At 45.7% G+C, this 22,900-nt stretch overlaps 1 protein-coding gene across 5 annotated transcripts in view; it reads right to left on the minus strand.

Annotated features, from left to right (window-relative positions):
* Positions 1–22,900, minus strand: part of arvcfb (ARVCF delta catenin family member b) — an 89,321-nt gene that overhangs the window by 41,519 nt on the left and 24,902 nt on the right. For 4 of the 5 annotated variants that reach the window (XM_076150740.1, XM_076150738.1, XM_076150739.1 and 1 more), the window contains exons 2-6: positions 18,817–18,975; positions 17,868–17,888; positions 11,849–12,489; positions 7,038–7,543; positions 508–691 (exon numbers count right to left, since the gene is read on the minus strand). In XM_076150740.1, the coding sequence (XP_076006855.1) occupies positions 508–691; positions 7,038–7,543; positions 11,849–12,489; positions 17,868–17,888; positions 18,817–18,975 (1,511 nt within the window). Of the gene's footprint in view, positions 1–507; positions 692–7,037; positions 7,544–11,848; positions 12,490–15,577; positions 15,722–17,867; positions 17,889–18,816; positions 18,976–22,900 lie in introns of all 5 variants that reach the window. The other variant, XM_076150741.1, reaches the window with a different exon arrangement.

A 22,900-nucleotide genomic window follows, 5' to 3' on the forward strand; every position in this document is an offset into this window, starting at 1 on the left:
TGGGGAGGATTTCAAGGTCAGCAAGTGAGATTATAAAAATCAAATGTAGACAGAAATGCAGAAATTGGCTGTTATGGCGACAGAGAGATGAAATGTTTGGCCTTGGCAGAGAATCTGAGTCATTTATGCATTTGTAACTTTGCGAGCTAACAAATGGTTACAGTGTTTAAGATAGTTATTACTCGTCATTGTGTTTCTGTGAGGGGGTGAAGTTCTGTGCAAACTGAGGCGAAGCTTGGGTTTGATATCCTGGTCTCGCAGCAGCATTCGCTCCTCTGATTTGAGCACAAATTGCAGACAATATACAAAATTGCATCAATTACGGCAATGGCAGAATTACATATTCCTGGAGGGGCCGACTCTTAAAAGTGATGCATTTGTCAAATTTCTGGATGTTCCCTCACGTCCCCAGACAATCAATCAAACCAGCCGAATCAAATCAACCACAGTCTAATCGTGGAAACAATGTCAGACTGATTTATGGACAAGGCTTTTCCTCAAGCTTACCTGAGACAGCCGGACGTGTTCTTGAAGACGGTGGTCCACTCGGCGTCCCGGGGTTTGGAGTCCTCGTTTGGCTCGTGCTCCCAGCCCGAGTGTGGGATGATGACCTCATTGGTCATGGTCTGCAGGCCGTGGTTGATGATGACCATCTTCAGGGGTTCATAAGAGGAGAGATTCCACAGCGTTCCTATAGCAGAGGAGGAGGAGGAGGGAGAGAGAGGAGAAGTAAGAGAGAGAGAGAAAATAGGGTGAGACAAACGTTATAAAACAGACCTCAATCAAACATTCACCGACAGAAATTCAAGTAAATCCAGAGAAAGAGAAAGGGGGAGGGAGGAAATAATGAAACAGCAAGAGGACCAACAAAATAAAAAATGGCTCCCGGCTCAGATGTCGATGTGAACGCACATCAATAAATGCATCTTCAGAACAAATCAAGGGGCTGGGAACTTCATATGGGGTCACGCAAGATGCTCCATCAGCTTACAGCCGAGGAGGAGAAGAGGGGGAAAGGAGGAGGGGAAGAGGAGGAGTGGAAGAGGAGGAGATGAGCTCCTATGGTTCCATGCCTGGATTTGTGTTTACATATATGTATAATATCGCACAGTATATGCACAGTGTGTCGCTCGTAATACTGAGGACAGTATCACGGTACGTTTTTGTGCTAAACTTCATTGATTCCATGTCTGAATACTTTACACTATATACTGTTACATCAGACTGGAGTACAAATGACAACAGCGTCTTCAATGTTTTTAACTTCTCGTCAAAGCCTCTTTACAGTCCAGGATGAGTCCAGGAGTGTGTGTGCACCGACCCCTCCCTCACTCCTCTGCTCCTCCCTGTCTCAGCCGTTTAGCCGACGTTCTTATCTGGACCCACTTACATCGAGTGATTCCTTCGCCAGAGCAACAGGCTGCCGGAGGCGCTTAGGTTAACCGCGCGCGCACTCACACACTCTCTTACCCCGAGATAACAGCCCACTAGCAGGGCAGCGGACCTGTCATAACTCCCTAACGCTGCTCTTCAAAAAGCTTTCTGTACATTTTCCAGATGCTCAATATTTCCGTTCTTAATTCATTCCCAGTACATAAAGGAAAAAACGTCTCCACAGAGCGTTTGAGGCTGAAAATAACGTCAGTCTCTCTGGTGCGGTTTGTGCCTGCAGAGAACCTGATCGCTCTGCCAACCAGGACATTAAATATGGAGACTTGAGACGGATCAGCTAACTCCGTCCTCACTGAATTAGCTTTCTTCATAACAAACATGTCCCTGCTGTCTGTGTCATGTTTCACTGCATACAACCACATGAAACTCAATCGTGTGAAAAGAAATCAAATTCAAACAAGGTCAGAGTTCATTGATTGTTAAACTGCGACGACACAAAATGATGGACAAAGTCCCTCAGACACACACGTCAAGTCACACACACACATACATGTAAAAGCTGAAGTACATACATGACAGCTACAACTTTAAACCACTGACAAAACTCCACAATTGCAGCCTGTGGGATGTTTTACGTTTTGACTCCTTAACAACATATTCCAGCTGTGGCAGGTGTACTCATGATACGAAGTGCATCTATTAGAGAAACCAACGCAAAACAGGTACATGTTTCTGGCTATTTCTTCCTAGATAATGTCCCTGGGCCGTTTGTCCCCGTCTCTTCCTCCTCCACGGCTGCCAAAAATACCACCTACATGTGTTTTTATAGGGTAAATGTTTGACTGTAGACGCACAGGGGTATAAAGCAGAGCCAGTCTCAGGCTTGAGCAGCAATAATAACAAACACGGAACGTGACGCCGGCTGCATAATGTCCACGCCTGCCAGGCTGACAGCTCCATTACCTCCACCGCTGTGCCATTAGTGTAACTTTTAAACACGACACATCCAACATCTAAACAGGCGGTCAAAACCCGAGCAGCCTGTTAAGGTTTCTCTTCCTACCCCGGGTTTTTCAGAAGCTCAACACAACGCATCCGTCCTCTTTGGTTTGAATTGCACAGCTCAGTCCTGTGAGATCAGTACACACTGCTCACACACGCTGCCATCCATCACATACATACGACCGTAGGAAGGAAAAATCTATGCGAGTCTGTGAGTCTCCACACGCAGGTCAGCTCAGCTGGAAACTTTAAATCAGTGACTGCAGTTCTGTCCATTCTCTGTCCATGGTTGCTGTTGTGACATGAGTGGAATTCTGATCTGAAAATAATTCAAGCAGAAATCCATGAAATTCCAAACAGTTCCCTAAGTTTCTGGTGGTCGTAGCTGGTCTGTGTAGCTTGTTTACGTCGACATCACACACGTGAAGCCCAAGGGAGGTGATGTGGTCGAGCAGTTCAGTCAGATGTTCAGTCACGCCATCACTTCTCTTTCATGTGGTGCTATCTAATAACGTTCGGGGGATTCCCAGCAGGCCTCTGCTGTGAGATTCCACGACTTTTCTGTGCCTGTTTATAACTCTGTCACAGCCGTTTAAAGATCTAAAAATGTTTTTTCCTTTCTGGTTTCTTAATGTTGTTTATCGGCCGAGGAAAGTTCTAAAGTGGTAAACAGCACAGGTTCCATAAAGCAGAGTCTGATGCAGCGAGTGTGTGACTTTAGAGGAAATACAAACACACACACACACAAACACACACACACACACACACACACACACACACACACACTTACACCACTGCTCTGCTTCAATCGACGATAAACTGTGAAATGTGACATATGGGAGGAAAAACATTGAGATTTGATACGTACGAAGCAACAACCTCTCACTGTCTTTGTCTTTTCCCACAATCCTCTCTGTCGTCCTCGTTCCCTGTGTTTCAAACCAACCAGGAGGGCGAGGTTAAACATGCCAAGGATTTCGGCAGTTTGCATCATTTGTTAGCGCTGACGTAAAATGTTTTGATCTGTCAGATTGGCTGTGAGTCTGATGTAACGTGACAACACTCAGATTAAACAGCGTGAAGCTACAAGGACACAAACACACCCAACGATACTTGGTATGAAGGTTGATGATGATCCAGGGACATGTTACAGTTCAGGAGTGGCTGGTCTCATGGTGGCGCGGTTGCTTCTTACTATGTTTCTGCTGGCATCTCGATTTGTTAACGGCTGAAGTCCGGTGTGATCGCTGCGTCCCTTTCGTTTCATTAACTAAAAGGTTGATTGATCAATCAGACAAATAATCAGCATCTGAATCAATAATGAAACTAGACCTGCTCAAGGTTGACCTCACTTTCTCTCTGTTTACTCCTTTCTAATCTCTCCCCCTCTCTCTTTGTCTCGCTCTTTCCTCCCTCTGATCCATGGCTGTGCGTCGAGGCTAAGCTAATTAAATTTTCCAGGCACTACTGGCAAGCGTGTTGCTCCTCTAACAGGCCTATTCACTTAGTTCTGCCTATTACTGTTCTCCTCCTCTTCCTCCTCCACTCCACCTCCTCCCCATCCCTACTGCTATCCATCACACCCTCGCAGGGAGAGAGGGATGGAGGGAGGGAGAGGGGGAATTACCAAGGGAGACAGTAAAGAAGAGAGTGAGAGGGCAAGGATAGAGAAAATGAGAGAGAGAGAGAGAGAGAGAGAGAGAGAGAGAGAGAGAGAGAGAGAGAGAGAGAGAGAGAGAGGGAGAGAGACCAAGAGACGGAGAGACTGAGAGAGGGAGAGAGGGAGAGAGAGAGGGGGAGGGGGAATTACCAAGGGAGATAGTAAAGAGGAGAGCAAGAGGGCAAGGATAGAGAGTGAGAGAGAGACAGAGAGAGAGAGAGAGACAGAGAGAGAGATAGAGAGAGAGGGAGAGAGAGGGAGAGAGAGGGAGAGGGAGAGAGAGAGAGAGAGAGAGAGAGAGAGAGAGAGAGAGAGAGAGAGAGAGAGAGGGGAGACATAATTGGTGTGCCAGAGAGCAGGCAGGAGAGGAAGAGGAGGAGACCTCAGTAAGTGGTCTCACTCTGTTGCCTGGCATGGGTCTGTGTGTGTGTGTGTGTGTGTGTGTGTGTGTGTGTGTGTGTGTGTTCTCGTAGTAGATGTATGTGAATAGAAGGACGTCCCCTGGGGTTCTGGGGCAAGAGGTCAATCCACAGAAACAGTTAATGAAATGAGGTGGGAGGGTCTCAGCAAAGTGTGTGTCGCTCATTCACAAACTGTACACATGACCACATACACATTTGTCCATGCGAGACTTGGCTTGTGGCCTCGGCAGTTTGTTGGATCTCAGTGTATACACTGACCTTCACCGTATCAATAAAGTATCAGTGATTGCCTTTGGTGGTGAAGCACTAGAAGCAGTTTTTCAGAGTCCTATAATGCAAAGGTATCAATATGCCACCTCTACTTGAACATCGAGTGAAGACAAGATCAATATCAGCTTTTAACTCTTTATATCGGCCGTACCAGAGGTCTTACAGAGTGACTCGAAAGAAACACTGAGGTTTTTTGCACCTCTTTTGACCAATCAGAATCAAGAACAGACATGCAAGGTGATGAAATGGTGTAAAACAGCAGCACTACAAGAGGAAATCATTTCAGAAGTGGATATGATGAGGTGATTGCAGAATTGTGACTTTAAATTATATGCGCGACAGTGATGGAGTGAGCTCGACATTTGTGCTTTATGGGTGACTTCCCTGGATCATGTCCATCCTGCCAACACCTTTTATGAAAATCTGCAGATAACATCTTGCGAGCAAGTGAAAGCAGCCTCTTCTCGTAGGAAAATGTGGAGGGCTAATGCAGACACACACACACACACACACACACACACACACACACACACAGACACACACACACACACACACACACACACACACACACACACACACACACACACACACACACACACAAAGACATCACTGCTCTTCAGGGAGTCTAACCGGCAACTTGGCCTATATGTTCTGTTCATTGAGCTGCCTGCTGCCCTCAGTCCATAAACTCTCAGACATCTCCTGCTGGAAAAACAGGAGACAAATCCACTTAATAATCTCCATTTCCAGAGTGGGAATTGCTGGAGGGCATAAACAGCCCGGAGCGTACCGGTAGGGAAAATAGAGGAACTCTGAACGGTACAAAGCTCTAAAAATAAGAACCACTGCGCTGTCTGTCTCCTGTGTTGGAAAATGAAAGAATTTGGTTTCTTCCACGCGAGCAGAAAACAGAGCTCACTGTGGTTTCATGGCCAGCAGAGAAACTCCTAAAACACATGGACTATGTTTAAAACCCCCAATTATGTTTAATGGTAGAAAAACACAGCCGATGAGAGAGAGGGAGGGAGAAGGAAAGAAGGAAAGAGAGGGGTAATAGACGGAGAGAGAGAGAGGGGAGAGGTTGAAAAACAGCAACAGAGCTAAGTATGAAAAGCAGGAGAGTCAATAATGAAAAAAAGAAACAGAATTGGATTAAGAGATTGAGAGGATGGATAATGAGAGAGAGGGAGAGGGAGGAGGAGGAGGAATCAAACTCTCTCCGTTCTGTCGTCCTTGTCTGTGCTGCGGGTTATTTTTAGCTGCTATTGGGAGCAACATTCTGCTGTAAAGGCAATCATTTGTGCTGCGGCAGAGCCATCCCTCACCACCACATCTCTGTCACTGTCTCACACATACACACACGCGCGTGCTAACTTATAAATCCCTACACACTTCACACAGAAGGATAGTGTTTGCCATCAGATTACAGTCATCAATAGCTGATATCTTACTTTGATTTTTAAAATCTTGATAATTGTTTTTACGCATAAATTAAATCACACCTGGATCACAGAATTCAGGTTTCTGTTGAATGGAAAAATTCAAGCAGACAACCAGTGAAGAGACACTTGTGAGTTCTGCTGTCTTCCACGTACGTGTAGCGGTGCCATTAAAGAGCACAGCAGTCAATCCTTATTACTAGTTTAACTTGTGCACTCATTTACCTCATCAGTGTTGGTAAACAAACAAACCAACTGGGGGACATATAGTTCAGTTTAGTTTTTGGTGAATTTAAGAGAAACTTCTGAAGATGCAACGCCACAACAATGTTCCAAACAAAAAGTACTCAGGCAAGACACACGAGGAAGAACGTTGCTCAGCCCACAGCCTCAAACCTCGGCTTGACATCAAACACAACACCACAGGCAAGACGAGCAGCCGGCAGAGTCCCTGTCAATCAATGTAAAGTGATCCAAAAGCAGCTCAGCATGTGTCAGGGGTGTGTGTTGTGTCTTGAGATGGGGCACATCCAAGCAGCTGCTTCACTAAGGTTGAGCCTCTCGCTCTGAAGTGATCTCAGTTTTCACAAGTCTGCACTGAAAACTAAGCTCCTTCTCCGATGGTCTGCCATGCCTCTGTTCCTCAGTCTGACTGGTCTAAAGTGGGACTACCACGTCGGCAGTAAAACAATACAATTACATTCTGACTAAAAAAACCTTACAAAACAACTCCTGTCTGTTCCATTACTTTTTAATCTGTTAATAGAGTTTCGGCTAAATCAGCCTATTTCTTGTATCATTTCATATTGAGATACAGTCATAATATTAGTCATGAACAGCTGTCCGTCTTACCTGTGATGAGCTCGCGGACCTCCATATCGTTGGTCTTCCTCAGCAGGCGGATGAGTCCTGGGATGCCATCACAGTTCTTGATGGCCACCTTGTTGTCATTGTCCTTCCCGTAGGAAATGTTGCGCAGGGCGCCGCAAGCCTTACGATGGACCTCAGACTTTGGGTGGTCGAGGAGCCCCACCAGGACAGGAATCCCCTTCAGCTGACGCACATCCTTCTTAATCTTGTCGTTCTCATAGCACAGGTGCTGCAGGTACGCGGCAGCATTGGACTTGACCGGATCGATGGGGTGGCCAAGCATTGCAATGACCTCCGGGAGGTCCGGGTCACGCCAGCGCGGGTCCTTGCGGATGCTGTCAATGGAGGGTGAACGCCGGCCGCCCATACGGTCCAGGCTGGCCATGCTGCCTCTCTCCGGCTGGGCCAGAGGGGCCGAATACATACCATGTATGTAAGGATGGCGCTCGTCAACCAGCTCTGTCTCGATGGGGTCATCCGGGTACCCTCTGAAAGACAACAGAGGAGAGGACAGTGAGGACGTGAGAGACAGACACGGTAAATGGAGGGTGACACAGATGGATCTGTCTGAGTCGAGAATAAGGCAGCGAGGAGAACACGTTTAAGAGAAGGTAACTGAGGTGAATGCCACTGGCTAATGAGGGGGAAAAGGAAATGTAGAGGACGGGGTGAGCCAGAGTTTAAAGGATGTGGTTGATGGAGGGGGGAAGGGGAGGGAGTGCAGACAGAGGATGAGATCTATGGTTTGGATCTGATTACCGGGGCTGTCAAAAGCCGCAGATATAAGAGAGATGAGTGAGGTTTTTCTGATAAATCTGTCCTGTCAGGTGCTTCCCTTTTATTCCAGTAATGATGGATTCTGGGGGTGATTGAGAAGCCAGGCACCTCTAGGGAAGCAAAGGCAGCACCTTCAAATGCTCTTTCCTGGAAAACATTTCAGTAAGACTCTGCACACACTTGAGAGAAAGACGGAGAGAGTTTTGACGGTTTTACCCCGGAGGGCACAGAGAAACGGGCTGTGGCATCCCCCAGGGGTGGGCGATGTGCTCGCCGATGCCCTCCAGGCTCCCTTTGCTCACACAACCAAAGTCCGCCTCTACGAGCCCTTTCGTTATCCCAGTTGGAATAGCTATGGTAAGGGTTGAACGCCCACCTTGTGCCCTCCTCATTTTCTGTGACAGACATACAGTGGAGTGGGGGCTGCTGGTTGGTGTGTATACCAGGTCCTGCTTAAGCCTTCGCCTGTTTTCACAAACATCCAAAATCACTTATCACTTCACTGAGAGCAAAGAAGATGGTGGAATGCTGCTCCATGTTTATGTCAGATCATAATAACACAGGCTATCATCATATATTGTTAATGTTTTCGTCCGAGTTCTGCTTTAAGGCCGCCGCATCACACGAAAGATCTTGTGTTTGCAGGAGTGACTGTATTTTTGCAATGTATTTTTCCTAGCCACGAGCTGTTTTTACATAGAACGGAGGGTAAATCATTTAATCAGTGTGTTTACGCACAGCACAGCAGAAGCAAAGACTTCTTTACCCTCCTTGTATGATCCTGCTGGTCTCCTCTCAACATCTTGTTGATGTTGGGTGGTTGGTGATGCAACAAAATGGTGGTGGTTGTCATGGAATAAGTTTTATGTTGATTATGTGTTTTTGCAGTTATTCGTCCGCCTGCTGAGGAGGGGTGGGGGTTGCACGCCATCCCCACTCAGCTGCCATGCTGCACTGTTAGTTTTGCCTCGCAGAAGCATTTTGGCTTTTATGGCGCGACTTTACTGCCATGGAAATCAATACGAGATGAACGGGGAGAAAAACGCCCGCTCGAGCAAATGAAACAAAACACTAAATCCTCTTTTCAGACAGATGGAAAGAGAATTAATACAAACGGGATGAGGCTGCACCACAGGGGAAATGCGTCTACATGGAGTTGAAAGGTTCCTGAGCGGTTGTGGCAAAGTTGTGGCAAACGTCATAGCGGCACATCTCAAACAGCTGTGACTGGGAGGGGAGGGGGAGGGGCCCCTGATGAGCCTGATTACAGCACGTCATACGGAGAAACGCTGCTGCTTTGAGGTTTGTGGGAAACTGAGCTGCATGAGCAATTGCATGGAAGATATCTGTGTGTGTGAGTGCTGGTGGTTCCTCAATTGTTCCTTGCGTACGTCTTGATCTAAACACACATACACACACACACACACACACACACACACACACACAGTGAGTGCTCAACTGCGGCTGGATATTGGCCCTGACAAGGCAATGGGAGGCAGGAATAACTGTCCGAAAGGGCACCGCGCAATCTCAGCGGCATCGCCACCGTCCTCTGTGTGCACAGCATCTCCCTCATTATCTGGCACACCATCTTCCTCACACACTTTCTCTCCCTTTCACACACACATGCGCACACACACGCGCAAACACATGCGCGCACACACACACACACACACACACACACACACACACACTTGAGAACAGCTGATTTGTACAGTTGTGCAGATTGTGGCTCATTTAGATCTCGGCCGGCAGGGCGAGGCTTTCGGCGTCGCCAGGCTGAGTGATGGGAATGTCAGGATTTGCATTTAAATTGGCGCCATTGTGTGTGTAGAGGGAGGGTGTATTCAGAGGAAGTGAAAGGGCTCGCCGCCGCCAGACGCAATGCTGCGAGCATGATTACAGCAGATCACTCTCCTCATGTTAATGGAGCTGCTAAATGTCCCCTCTGTTGGTTGGTGTGTGTGTGTTTGTGTGTGTGCGTGCACTTGTCAACAACTGCGTGAGCGTTTGTTTTAAACAAAGAGAATGGAACACTGTATCTATGTCGACGCATCTCCACAAACTTCAGCATTCAGTGCGATATCATCGCTCATTCTTCATCTTTTGTCAATTACGTCCATCATCATGCAGTCGTGACGCCGCCTGACCCTCTACTTCGGCGCTGCAATAAAAGGAGATAAACTGAACGCGATTAGAGACGTTTGCATTTCATCTTTTTAGGCAAAACTTCTCTGCAGTATTCATGAGCTTTTCACTCAAGCTTGTTTTGAAATCAAGAGCCGATATTGAGTTGTGATGTCATGAGTATTTTCAAGGACAACAAAGAGAAAGAAGGGAAAAAGGAAGCCGACTAAGTCCATCATGGTGGCGCTGAAACGTTTGAACTGTACTGTTGTTTAGAATCATATTCCTCTTTCCTGATCTTTCAACATCCATCAAAATAGGTCATGTCCATTTTCACTTAACTAGATTTTGGATTTTTGTTTTGTTTGTTTAGTTTGTTTGTTGATTTTCCTCACTGTTTTTCTGTTTTTGGCTGCCAAAGTTGAGGCTAATTCCTCCAAAAAACAGCATCTCATAACTGAATCAGTCTGCTACAACCAAAAAAGTTTGTTAGGTTGTTTAGCCTCATCCCAAAAGCCAAAACGGGTCTAATTGTCACAGGCAAGGGTTAAATATGGTCGCCTGGCTGCTCAGCGTTTCCGTTGCAGGCGTCTTCATTTTTGTTGGTGCATAACTGAGGGCCTCCAAAGCCACGATAAGCTGTATCAAAGCACTTAAATGCCCAGATTCATTACAGCACTTTGGAGTCATTCGTCGTCTTGGAAGAATTCTTAATCGTAGTGGTGTGAGTGCCCAGGGAGACGGAGCTCTCAGGAGGGGCTCGTCTCCATCGCTCGTTTGAGGAAGAAAACACACTTTTTTTAGACGTACAATGTTTTGGTTTCTGCTGACGCGTCACTCAGAGTGCATAGAGAACACAGAGGACGCGAAGAGAGTCAGTTGAGGGTTGTCTCCTGTTTGGGCGTATGGTTTGTGTCACTACGGATGTGTGTGTGTGTGTTTGTCTGATGGCTATTTAAGCTGTGTTGTGACACATGTCGGGCTGACTACAAATTGGCTGTCACACACACGCCTCTCGCCCGGCAGATCGGAGAGTGAGTCATTTTCTGAAGATGGTAATTTTTTAAGCGTGTACAAGTGTTGCCGAGTGTGTATTTTTTTGCCTTGCGCTTGATGTGCAGAGTATTCTCTCTCTCTCTCTCTCTCTCTCTCTCTCTCCCTCTCTCTCTTCATGTCTTCAGATTTGGCTTCAGGCCCGAGCATTTTGCCCTCAGATTGGTGAAAAGTGCCTTCACACATCCATCTGCTACGGATCGCTGCTCCAACACTCCACACTCTTTAAAAGACACTTCCACTGCCTCACCTTCAAACCTCCACTTCACTTTACTTGCAAGTGGACATTTTTTCCCAGGTCCCCTTTGGGCAGCAGTGCAATGATTTGAAGCTATTAGGTGACAAGACTCCATTTTAGGATCTTATTGTTGCTGGCTAACAGGCTTCTTCATGCCGGTGGAGCCAGAGGTTACACTCCTCCACTCCTCTCCATCTCTCCATCCTGTCCTCCTTTCTCTGTCCCTGCACGTCTCTGTTTCCATCTGCTTACCTCTGACACAAACACATGTTCACTATCCCCTTAAACGGCGGAGACAATCACAACTTGTCTTCATAATTACCAACCACGCAAGTTGCTCACAAAGAAGAGACATCTGTTACTTCCACACAGTGTGATATCGCCTCTTTTTATGCTAAGAACGAGACAAGTATTCTTAACGAGCTGCAGTCTTGGTCTGCTGTTCTTTTATTGTTTCTGTGAAACACTGTTAGGGTCGGTAAGTGCGATTTAAATACATTTATCATAACTCTCTTTAATTATAAGCCCTGTTTGGACAGGAAGTCAATTAAGTGAGACCATGTGACACCAACAATGTATTATTTATTCCATGTCTCACCTGACTCTGGGCCCATCGCGGAGCGGTTCCCGATGGGTGCGCCCTCTGTTGGCACCCTGCATGGTGCGTCGGCTGGCAGTTGAGTAGTCCGGTTCCAGCTCGTATGGCTCCTCCTCTTCAGCGCCCAGGCTGCGGCGATCATCCTCCAGGCCGTACGGCTCTGCTTGAAAACGCTCGGGCTGTGAGCGGTTCAGATCCACAGTGCTGCTACCCATAGGCACCTGGGGCTGCGCCACGTGGCCATAGTCGTCCTTGCGGATCGGCAGCGTGTAGCTGTTCTCTGGTCGATAGCTATTTGGCATGTAGGGGTAACGTGGCGGCCGGAAGTTGACGCCCCGAGACAGGCTGCCATAGTTGTCTGTCAGATCAGCGTAGCCATCGTGGAGACCATAGTGGCGAGCGTAATGACTCTCAGGAGTCTCCGTGTATGAGTCGTTGTAGGAGTTGTTGTAGGAGCGAGTCAGAGTGGAGGAGGCCTGAGGCATTATGAAGCGTTCGCCACCATTCTTCATGTAACGGCGGTCGATGGAGTCGGTGTAGCTGCCCAACGGGGACGAACCTTCAGGCAGGGGAAGGCCATCGGGGCCCAGAGGCACCTGGCGCACCGTCCGCGTGGTCACCGTCTTCACCATCTTTGTCACCTGCAGAGGTAAAGACACATCTGTCAGGCTGTGACATGAAGCTCTAATCTGTTTGTGTGACTCACCACTTGAGCCCAAGCAGAGTCGGAGCCACGTTTAAGATCACTGTTTGTTGCTTAAATGTAATCGATCGCTGTAAAAAGACAACCAAAGAAACAAATGAGGAGACTTCCAGGTTCTCCGGACAGATGCTGTCTTTACATTTGCCTGCAAAATCAAAACATACGAAACAATTTTCACTGTGAATGCTCCAGACTTCTGACTGCGGGTTTGATGTCTGATATGCAACACTGACAGACAGAATGAGCTCAATAGAAGAAGAAATGGTCGTAAGCGTGAAAGTAGTGTTTTTCCCTCCAGGCTTAAGTGGTTAAAATCACAGAATATGTTGCATCACATTCAGCCTTCATGTCACACAGAAAATGTTGCTGCCCCGCACATAAAAGCACCACAGAGCGCCAGATTAAGATTCCTCTGAAAGCACAAAGTGACAAATGAAACAAATTTGATAATTGCGACTTAAATGCTACATGTCTGGATGAAATCACACATTCAAAACTAACAAAGGGAGAATCTCAATCCATTGTGTTGATTAAATCGTGTTAGCTTTGGTGTTAGTCTTCCTCAGGATTCATCCGGAGACTTTTGTGAATTATAACTTCAAAGTCTCTCCAGAAATTGTCAAAAAGAAAAAGTTAAACAAAACAGAAACGAATGCAGAATAATCTTCAACCTCAGTATTTATATTCAGATCAGATGAAGAAGAGAAGAGAAGAGAAGAGAAGAGAAGAGAAGAGAAGAGAAGAGAAGAGAAGAGAAGAGAAGAGAAGGGAAGGGAAGGGAAGGGAAGGGAAGGGAAGGGAAGAGGATAAGTAAGTAAGTAGGTAAGTAAGAGAGGAAGGACAGGAGGCAGAAGAAGATGAAGAAGTTCAAAGAAGGTTCTCCGCCCCTACAGAAACCAATTTGCTGCCCGGTGAGTTCTGCTGTGGCCAATAATTGGCTATTTTGTTCCCCGCTATAAATTCATCTGGAAAATTAACGAGGTTGATGAAAATGAACGGCGTGGGCGCAGGTCTGCGGCCGGACTGACAGACGGGTTCATTTACTCGCATTTTCACTCCTCGCTGCGTCTGATGGGTTTAATTTTCGAGTCGATATCGCCCTGAATTGTAATCTGCTTTCTTTTATTTCTGCGCCCCCGCCGTAACTTTAATCAGCAATGAACAAAGCATTTAACAACCACAACAGCATAATGATATGAAGAAACACATATAACAACATCAATAAACCAGAACAAGGCATTAATCCTCTCTGCAGATGAAGCTGCCAAGAGCTCCTGGATGTTCACGCAGCATCCTCATTAACTTCGCTGAATCAGATAAAAACCTTCTCTGGCCGCGCTTCCTGTTTACACCCCGACTGAGAGCTACACAACAAACCTATTTTAGGAGTGCCGAGGTTCATTTCCACGTTCAGAGTAATTACGGAGCAATTTACGCTTGTTTCTGATGCCAAATAATGAGCTCATTTGTTCGACTCACAACAGCTACAGCAAACGTGCGACCTTGAAACAACAAACTTATTTCCATTCGCTTGATTAGAGGTGGAGGGGGCCTGTTCCACTTCCACAGAGGCGACAAGCCAACACAAACTGGCCTGGTTTGGTATTCATGCTGCGGCATGCAGGGCTCGCACCCCGCCCTCAAAAGGACAGCGGGGGCCACGGCTGAATGTCAATTCCTGCCTGATGTGATTAGGCCGGCAAAATAGATGTCACGTACACAACTACAGCTTTAATTTATCCTTTTAAACACAGAGAGGTTTGGACAACAGAGAGTAATATGTGGTAATAAAGGCTGCTAGAAGGCTCGCTCATGGTATTTGTGTACAAAATTATTATTATTATTTTGTTTGTTTCTTGGCAGGATATCTAAGTTAGGTAGGATAAAAGTTACTAATGGATTTCACCGAACTCGGCGGGCTTCTTGGATGTGATCCAGGGAAGAACCTATTAGAGTTTGGTAGTATACAACCTGATGGTGGTGCTATACTAACCACTTTCACATTTTGCCCGAAAACTTTTGAACAATGACTTGTAGACTCAAATTAGATTTTCCCTGATTTACCTGTATGTTTAGTTTAATACAAGTCTGTTTTTATTTCCTAAAGACACTTGACCCTGAAACATCTGTGATTGGTCAAATGGTATCTTCTTCCCCTGCTGTTAGCGAATATGGCCTTGTAGTTGTACATTCAGGCTACATCATGGTAACTTAACCTCTAAAAATGTGTAAACTTTTGAGTATTTGAAGGATTTTTCTCCTTCCAGCACATAGGCGATAAGATTGGCTACAGATTTGTTGTCTATTCAAAGAGCGGAAGGCAGCAGGCATCAAACCCTCCACTTCAAAGTACTCAGATGTTTCACCCCCTCTGTTATTGAGCATTTAAGTGGACACAGGAGTTAGTCAGAACACACAAGGGATTCAGGTTTTCCAGAAGCCTGTGATTTATTTCACACTATCTGAAAAGCATCTGTGAAGATGACGGAAAAAGCTCATAAATCACCAGCAAGTATTTTCAAACCTTCTTAATGTGAGAAAATAAAACAAAGAGATCTAAGGAAACCTATTCAATGATTTTCTCATCATTGAATAGATTCAGCTGTCTAATGCCTGCCTTCAGAACAGGCCTCAACATATTGTGCCTTTCTGGGTTAAAATATTTTACATAATGCAAAACATTAAAACTTTAATTACACTACAGTGGAACTCTCAAAACTCCATAATTAGATAATAGAATTTAAATAAAACAACTAACCTCGCCTGACATAACCTAGACGAGTGAAAAATTGATTCACACATGCATGGAAATGTTAATCAATTCAGTTTGTGGTATATGTGGAACTGGTGCTAGTCTCTAAATCTCAATACCCCAAAACACGATGAGACAGCTTGTTGAGCCTCGCTAAACCCTGACGAATGTGTATGGCTTCTTTAAAACCTGAACTTGGACAAACTGGGGGAGGAGTGAGGGGAGGGGAAGAAACCACAGCAAATATCACACGGGTCAGGGCGGCGTCCTTTACTGAGTCTGCGTCTGCTGGGGTCGGGGCCCGGTTGGGCACCGGAGTCGCTGTCCGGCTGTTGGGCTTGGACTCCACGGCCAAAGTTTCGGTCACCATCACAGGGTGGTAGGTGCGACGGGTGACGGTTTTGACCACTTTGGTCACCTGGAGTTGCAGGAGAGCGAGGACAGAGCTGAGAGGGAGTGAATGTTTATCCTTATTCACTTTTCTGGTGCGTGAATGCACCAGATGATGAGGTAGGGAAACAATAGAAATGCTTCAGGTTACAAATAGAAAGTACTGGAGCAAAGGGAGCTGTGCAGCAGCAGCGGTGGTGGACAACACAAGGAAAGTTAATTTGTTTGAGCCAGCTGGATGAAATGTTGGGACACTTCTGGAAACACTGACATTGTAGAACATTATGTTACTGTAACTGTACTGTAACTGTGGATATTCTTAGTCTTTCATTTGTTTGTGTGCTCTGGTTTATTGGTGTTCAGAGGGAAGAAGAACATTGCTGCTGGTTCATTTATACAGTCTGGCAGCAGGAAAGACGGCTGGATGATGGCCAAGGGAAGGCAAGGCATGCTGGGACGGGAGGGTCCACATGGAAGCTCATCTAATTGAGTGTGCACATACACACACACGTCAGGGTCAGGGCCAATTCACTCCCATTGGAGTCAGGAGATAATATGAATAAAATCATTTAAGTAAAAATAACATCTCGTCAGCAAGTGATTATCACTGAGTAACAAACATAGTAAGGGAATAAAATTAAGGGAATAAATTATTTCACACTTCTTAAATTATTTTCTGCTGAGGAAAATAGTTATTGTCTGCACTAGCCAAGCAACTGCGTTGCTATGTAAACAATGGCAGCAGAGTGGAACCTGCTAGCTAGCTACAAAGCAGTTTCAAAACCTGACACGCCTTCTTGTCAGGTAACAATGGGAAGGGAATGGGACTTTGTAGGTAGTTAGGAATGCTGCTAACACACGCGTAGTGATACAAAGTAGCTGAACTATGGGGAACAGCAGCAAAGACTGTCACAACTCACCAGTCAGAATAGATAATGACAGAGAGCTGTAACACAACGAGTGATACAGAAATCTGTTCCAATTAAACACACATTTGCTGTCAATTTCTACTAAATGATACACCAACACTTTCCCCATCAGAGTAAATGTTTAGAAGCTGAGTAATATGGGAGAAGCTTCTCTGTTTCATCTTGCCGTCATCAGATGGAGGATAACCATCAAAAGGAAAGGAATGTGTCTGTCTACACAGTTTGGGAGGAATTTGGTTCAAAGGAACAGATAAGGATAAAAATAAAACTGAAGAGTTTTGGTGAAATGAAAGCAGAGCTAGAAGGAGCGTGAACATTAACACGTGAAAGCAAAAGTCCAGATGCAAGAATTAAACACAAGCGAAGTCGTCATGGAAACTGTAAACAGAGTCTGAATCCATTATCCATTCGTCACCATATTGATGTTGGCTTTTAGAAGTTCACCCTGAGCGTTAATCAGCTTTTCTCCTCTAAGTGCCTTAGCCCAAACACCCAACCCTCCTCCCAGCAGGGTGCCGCGCCCTAAAATGTGTCCTTCCTGTCCAGTCCGTCGCCATAAAGCCTTTGATTAGTGCAATGTTTTACAGCGTGCGGTTGTGTGTGTGTGTTACGCTTGTGTGGATGTATGAAATCCTGTAAGCGTTTTGTGTGAGTTTGTGTGGCCGATCCCCTCGCAGTAAACAGGCTGGAGGGCAACGAGCCCTCCCTGATGAGGGATTAGAGCAGCTTTTTAATTACAGTTTCATCGTCCCCAGAGGCGGAGCTCCGTGTACGCTCGCCACTCCACAGCAAGCCTGCAGCCGCCTGGAAGTGCCTGAGCTTCCATCAAAATGTCAAAAAAACAACAGAAAATCCATCAGGCAGAGCGCAAACAAAGATTCATTTTGTTATTTACTTTGCAGGTGAAACTCTTTCAATATTAAGCAAACTTGACCCATAATGGAGTACAAAGCGTCCACAAGGTTTGCACACAAAGCGCATCAATCAGATGAGGGCATCACGGAACGCAAAGAGAGCAGAAGTTTGCGGTTTGTAGCTGTCGCGCTGATTAACAGTTAATTGCATCTTGCGTTTTTGCTCCGTATCGTGCAGCATTAGAGGAATTATTGAAAGGTGGGATTCATCCGTAACTCTGGAAGCAGCAAGCAGTGAGTTAAGAACTATTTTGTCGTTTGCGTTTGCTTAGGGAGGCGCTGGTGGCAAGGTGGTAAAGCCGTACTGGCGTGAAAAAGGAAGTCCACTCACCTTCATTTTAGTCGCCAAATCCTTAGAGAAACAACAGAACACAGTAGAATGCAAATCAACAAAGAGCTGCGAGAACACCAGGGGTGTCGCTTCATATTAACACAATACCCAAATAATAAATAAACCCACTAGAGCCAAATAAAACCACTTTGGGCAGGAGGATTATGGGATTTAGAGTACTTAAGGACGGGATTCAGCGAGTGGCATCCATGTTGTTTGGAAGCAGGCATCCATAACCATAATTTAAAGCAATAAATCAATGGATCAAAGAGACTTTGCGGCTTTTGCAGCTTTGAGCTACAACAATGCAGCAGCTCAGAGGCGTTCAGGGTCCAAACCCGGCGGCTCCAGGGGACAAAACACATTGAGGCGCTCAGAGCGACAATAGGTGCAAGCTGGAATTTCAGCTCTGCATATAAAGCGAGAACCTTCAGCACACCCTGCAGGTTCAGACCAAGTTTTTCAGAAGTTCGTAAAACCCCCCGTACCACATCATACGCCACTTTCTATCTACCAAGTAAGGTTCAGGAAACTGCCAAAAATGTTGCACCAGCAACTGCTGTTTATAATTCATTGAAAGTTCCACACTCATGAGCAAATACAACCCGGCCAGCCAGCGCAACTGATCCTGTTACACTTTGTGATGATTTAAATGAGGACATGATGCAAATCCATCACCACCATTGGCTTCCACAAGTTTGGTGACGTTCGTTAAAGTTCTTTCGGAAAACTTACATGTTTCATGGATGATAGAATCTTGATACAACGATGACATTTTTGAGATTTGAGTTTGATTGAGCTGCAATTTGATGTGATTTAGAGCAATTTGATACAATTCTGTTAACACATTCCACACATTTAATTTTGCCAAGGGATGAATTAGGAGCAGTCCATCTATTGAAGTACATTGATGAGATAGATACTGTGAGCTTTAAGATAAGATGTTTACCTTGGTTTCTGTGCGCCGCGTGGTGCCGTCGTCAGAGGTGACCACCGAGACATGTGAGGTGGGGGTGCCGGGGTCCTCCTCTATGGTGACCGTCTCCTCCACCACCTCTTGCGGCTCCTGCATCATGGCCAGGGATGTGGCGTTACTGGGGCTCTGCTCCTGCACAAGATGGAGAAGAGACGTCAGCTTATCACAGGGAGACGACAGACACAGTAAAACTCGCATGTAATCTTCATTTAGATATAAAACAAGATTAAGCCACTGCAGCAACAAATAATAATCCAGCAGAGAAAAACAGCGTGAACGAAGCGTATTAAACATAAAGCTGCCAGCCATATTCAGAGCAACGGCAGAGCGGGACGAGCAGAGGGATCGCAATGAGGAGTGTGAAATACATGAATAATAATGTGTGGGGAATAACAGCAATAAACTATACTGAGAGGAGGAGATGAATGAAACGTTTGTGTGATATGAGTGTAAAATAAACCTGGTGTGAAAACAGACACAATTTATTGAAATCTCCCCTTTTGTGATGCGTTGTTTATGTGCGATAGATGGCAGAATAGTTATGCCTCTTTTGTTTGGGTATGTGGACATGTTAAGTGAGAACGTTTCCACCTTTCTGAGCTCATCCACATTGGTTACTTATGTGCTGGTCATGTAGCTTTGTATAGAAATCTCCATCTTAGCCAAACAAACAAACAGGAACTGAAAGAAGCAGTGGCAGCAAAGGGAGGTGAAACTGAAACAATGAACGCTACGCATCGTGACAGCAGGTTAAAAAAGTTGTTTCAAGACATCTTTTTGGTGTCAAAACATTGGAACAGAGGCCGCACACATCCTCCATAAAATCTGCACAACGATGATGCATTTTTCTCGTTGTGACAGCGAACGATTCATTGGGCCCTGATGTTCTATCCAAACACTGCAATGCAAGGCGGCTCGCAACTCTTCACCTCCACAGAATTCAAACTGAGTTACAGCTTCTTTCAAGGCGAGCAAAAGCCCGGAGCGCTCTGTTTGATTCATATTTCATTGGGGGCGCTGTGGATTTGAAGAAAAGGCATCAAGGGAGCGAAGATGAAAGGACAGAATGGAGTCGAGTCGGCCCGTAACCCGTGCGACCTCACCGAAAAAATGGGCAAATGTGCTTAATGCTGAACAACAATATGTCCAGCCTGTGCAGATGAGAGCGATCGCAGCTGGCCTGATGAAGAGCGGGGAAGGAAGGCAAACCGGGCAATCTCTGATAACCACAACAGCAACAGGCCAAGAGAGGAAAGAGAGGAAATGGGACCTTATGGAGAGGGAGGATGAGAAAGAGGGGAGGTATGTCAGGAGGACTGCAAAGGAGAGAAAAGAGGATGAAAGCTGTGTTTGGTCTGGAGGAGTGGCCCAAAGGTTCACAGCCAAGGACTTCATGCGCAGGTCTTAGTCAGATCTTTCTGTGTTAACGATTCACATTTGTTTTTAATCATTCAGTTGAAGAAATGAAGGCTCACCTATGAACACTGTGATCAAAATAGGCTTTGAGTTCACTAACCACCTATTCATATCGCCACCTGACACTGTTGCCACCTCAGTCTCACCGATGCATTGCTACCTTTTCCTGTTAGCGGCTTGACAAACTGCAAATTCTCCTGCTGACAAACGGTTCAAGCAACAGAGCCAATGTGTTGGTCTGACCACTTACACCGAGCAAGGGAGGAAGAGGAGAGCGAGAATGAAAGTGAAGCTTGAGAGTTGTTCTTGACACTGCGGTCGCGCCCTGGCGGAGGAGAACACCGCGTTCTCTTTAGTTCTTTGCAGACCCTAACAAGTTAAAACTTCTCCATTGATTGATCAACTTCTGTGAGCTTCAACGCTCCACTCGTTGCTCTGCGATCTCCACACATTTCTGCTGATCGGTCGAAACCAGGCGCTTTTCATGCTGCCATCTTTTCTCCTAATTCCAAAGAGCAGAAGAACCCGAGCAGCATCTTCAAGGAAACCAGAGTAAGATTATGACCTAAAAACATCACTTTGAATATACTGTGAAAAAATGGAAACATTTTTTCACAGTATATTCATTTTTAATTTATTTATTTGTAATAACAAGCTTCCACTAAGAAATATAGTCCCATTGATGTTATTCTGTGGTAGCTTTACAACTGTGCTGCTACATAGTCAATTATCAAGGAACTCGAGCCACATTCAACCAAGAAGAATCTGGAGAAATTCTAGAAATGAGTACTTGTTGATTTCATACTGAAATTTTATGTGTAGAAAGAAACAGTTTATATTTGCATTAAGTGATATATGAAGTGATTCAGCGTTCAGACAAGGTGTGTGCGAGAGCCTGATGACTTGGTAGAGAGATGACTTAGAGACTGTTGACTGTATTGGCTGATTGAGCTCGTTTAAGGACGACAGACATGTAGTCAGTGCTCAAGAGTGATGTCATGCAGAGTGTGTGTTGGATGTTGTGTATTTATGTAAACCCTCCTAATGCCCCATTTTCACTTAAATTAGAGTAAATTACGGTTCTTTCCTGTGTGTCTTCATACACGCAGCCCCGGGCTTGGTCTTTAGCTGCACAAAGTCAATCCAAAGTCGCAGTGTTTACCTGCTTCACTCCGTCAGCATCACTTGGAGTCAATTACCAGCATGAGCCTGAGTGAAGTTCGGCAGCGACGCTCGGAGGAAAGAGTGCAAAGTCTCATTATTGAGGTTAATGAGCGGGAAGGCGACCCGCCACACCCAAACACAAACATTTACACCCCGCCGCTGTCAGGCCGAGCAGAAGCTATTTCCCGCTCCTGACCTCAGGCTAAGCGGACGGCTTTGTAATGATATTCAGAAAAGGTTGCCGCTGATTAGTTGCCTCCAATCGACTCCCATGTTTGGTTCAATTAGAAAACTGACTCAGTGGCTCAGTGTTCGAAGCAAATATGGATTATACGGAATGACTGGAGTCCCTGCTGTGCATAATATGGTTGAGTTAAAAGCAACCAGAGGTAAATTAAGATGAACTGAAGGACTAGAGTGAAGAAAGGTGATTATTTTGAGGTATTTAAGGGAGCATGTTACACATTTTCCTGTGTTCTTCATTCTGCTTTGAAATCTCTGCAATTCTTTATGATTATGCAAAATCATCCTTGTACATTAAACTATGAAATAAGGACAAATAACAGAAAGCATACGTCTCCTTTAATTGCATTCTTGAGTCTTGTACTCCGCCTCTTGAGTTACACAGAGACTTGGAACACAAAGAAACTCATCTGAGAGGAGAAAATCTGGCATTTGCTGTAGTAGAAAATAGCAAAATGGTAGAAACTGAGATAATGAACAGGTTTGTGTGTGAGGGTATTTGCACTTCATGCGTTCCCCAACAGGGTTTCTGTACAAACAGGTTTGATTCTGTAGGTTCACAGCAGTTTTGCTTGGACGGTCTCTTCACACCACAGAGTTGGCAGCATTCTCCTCTCGCTCCTATTCCATCCAGCACTCGCGTCTGTGGTTGCTCCTGTTTCTGCATTTGTAGCGTTAGCAGGCTACATTCCTGTGATGGAGGACTTACAGTCTGAAGGCTCATCAGGCGAGTAATCCAAACTGGAACATGTGATGAATGCAGAACCAGCCCACCATGACTACACCATAGTTGTGCAGGCAAAGCATTGGACAGGGGAGGACAGGGGTGGACGTCCTCAGAAGCTGGCTGACAAACCGACTTCTTGATCTGAGCTTAATGTGATGTCTCTCGTTCACTTTCCTCGCTCTACCTCTTCTCTTTGTGCACTGACTACGAGAGCCCAATTTCACATTAAAGCCCCTAAATAAATGATTAGAAACTGTCTGGCCGTGGGCGAGCACGGCTCTCTGATAGCCCCGGGAGGATACCAGGCTGATTGTGAGCGACTCAGAGTGGGTAAGGAGAGCGTAACCTTTAGTCAAGGGCAGAGGAACTGGACGAGGGTGAGGTAAAGGTGACCTTTTAGAGATAAATGATGGAGTAGCAGATAAAGCATGAGGCAGAGAGTTTGAGGGAGCTTGGGATCAGTACTTTTGTTAGAATTCCATCTATGATCAGCTGGGAAAGTCTTGC

Source organism: Genypterus blacodes, unplaced genomic scaffold, assembly GCF_046128005.1.
Source record: "Genypterus blacodes isolate CSIRO-AG114 ecotype Tasmania unplaced genomic scaffold, CSIRO-AGI_Gbla_v1 ptg000053l_1, whole genome shotgun sequence".
NCBI lineage: Eukaryota > Metazoa > Chordata > Actinopteri > Ophidiiformes > Ophidiidae > Genypterus > Genypterus blacodes.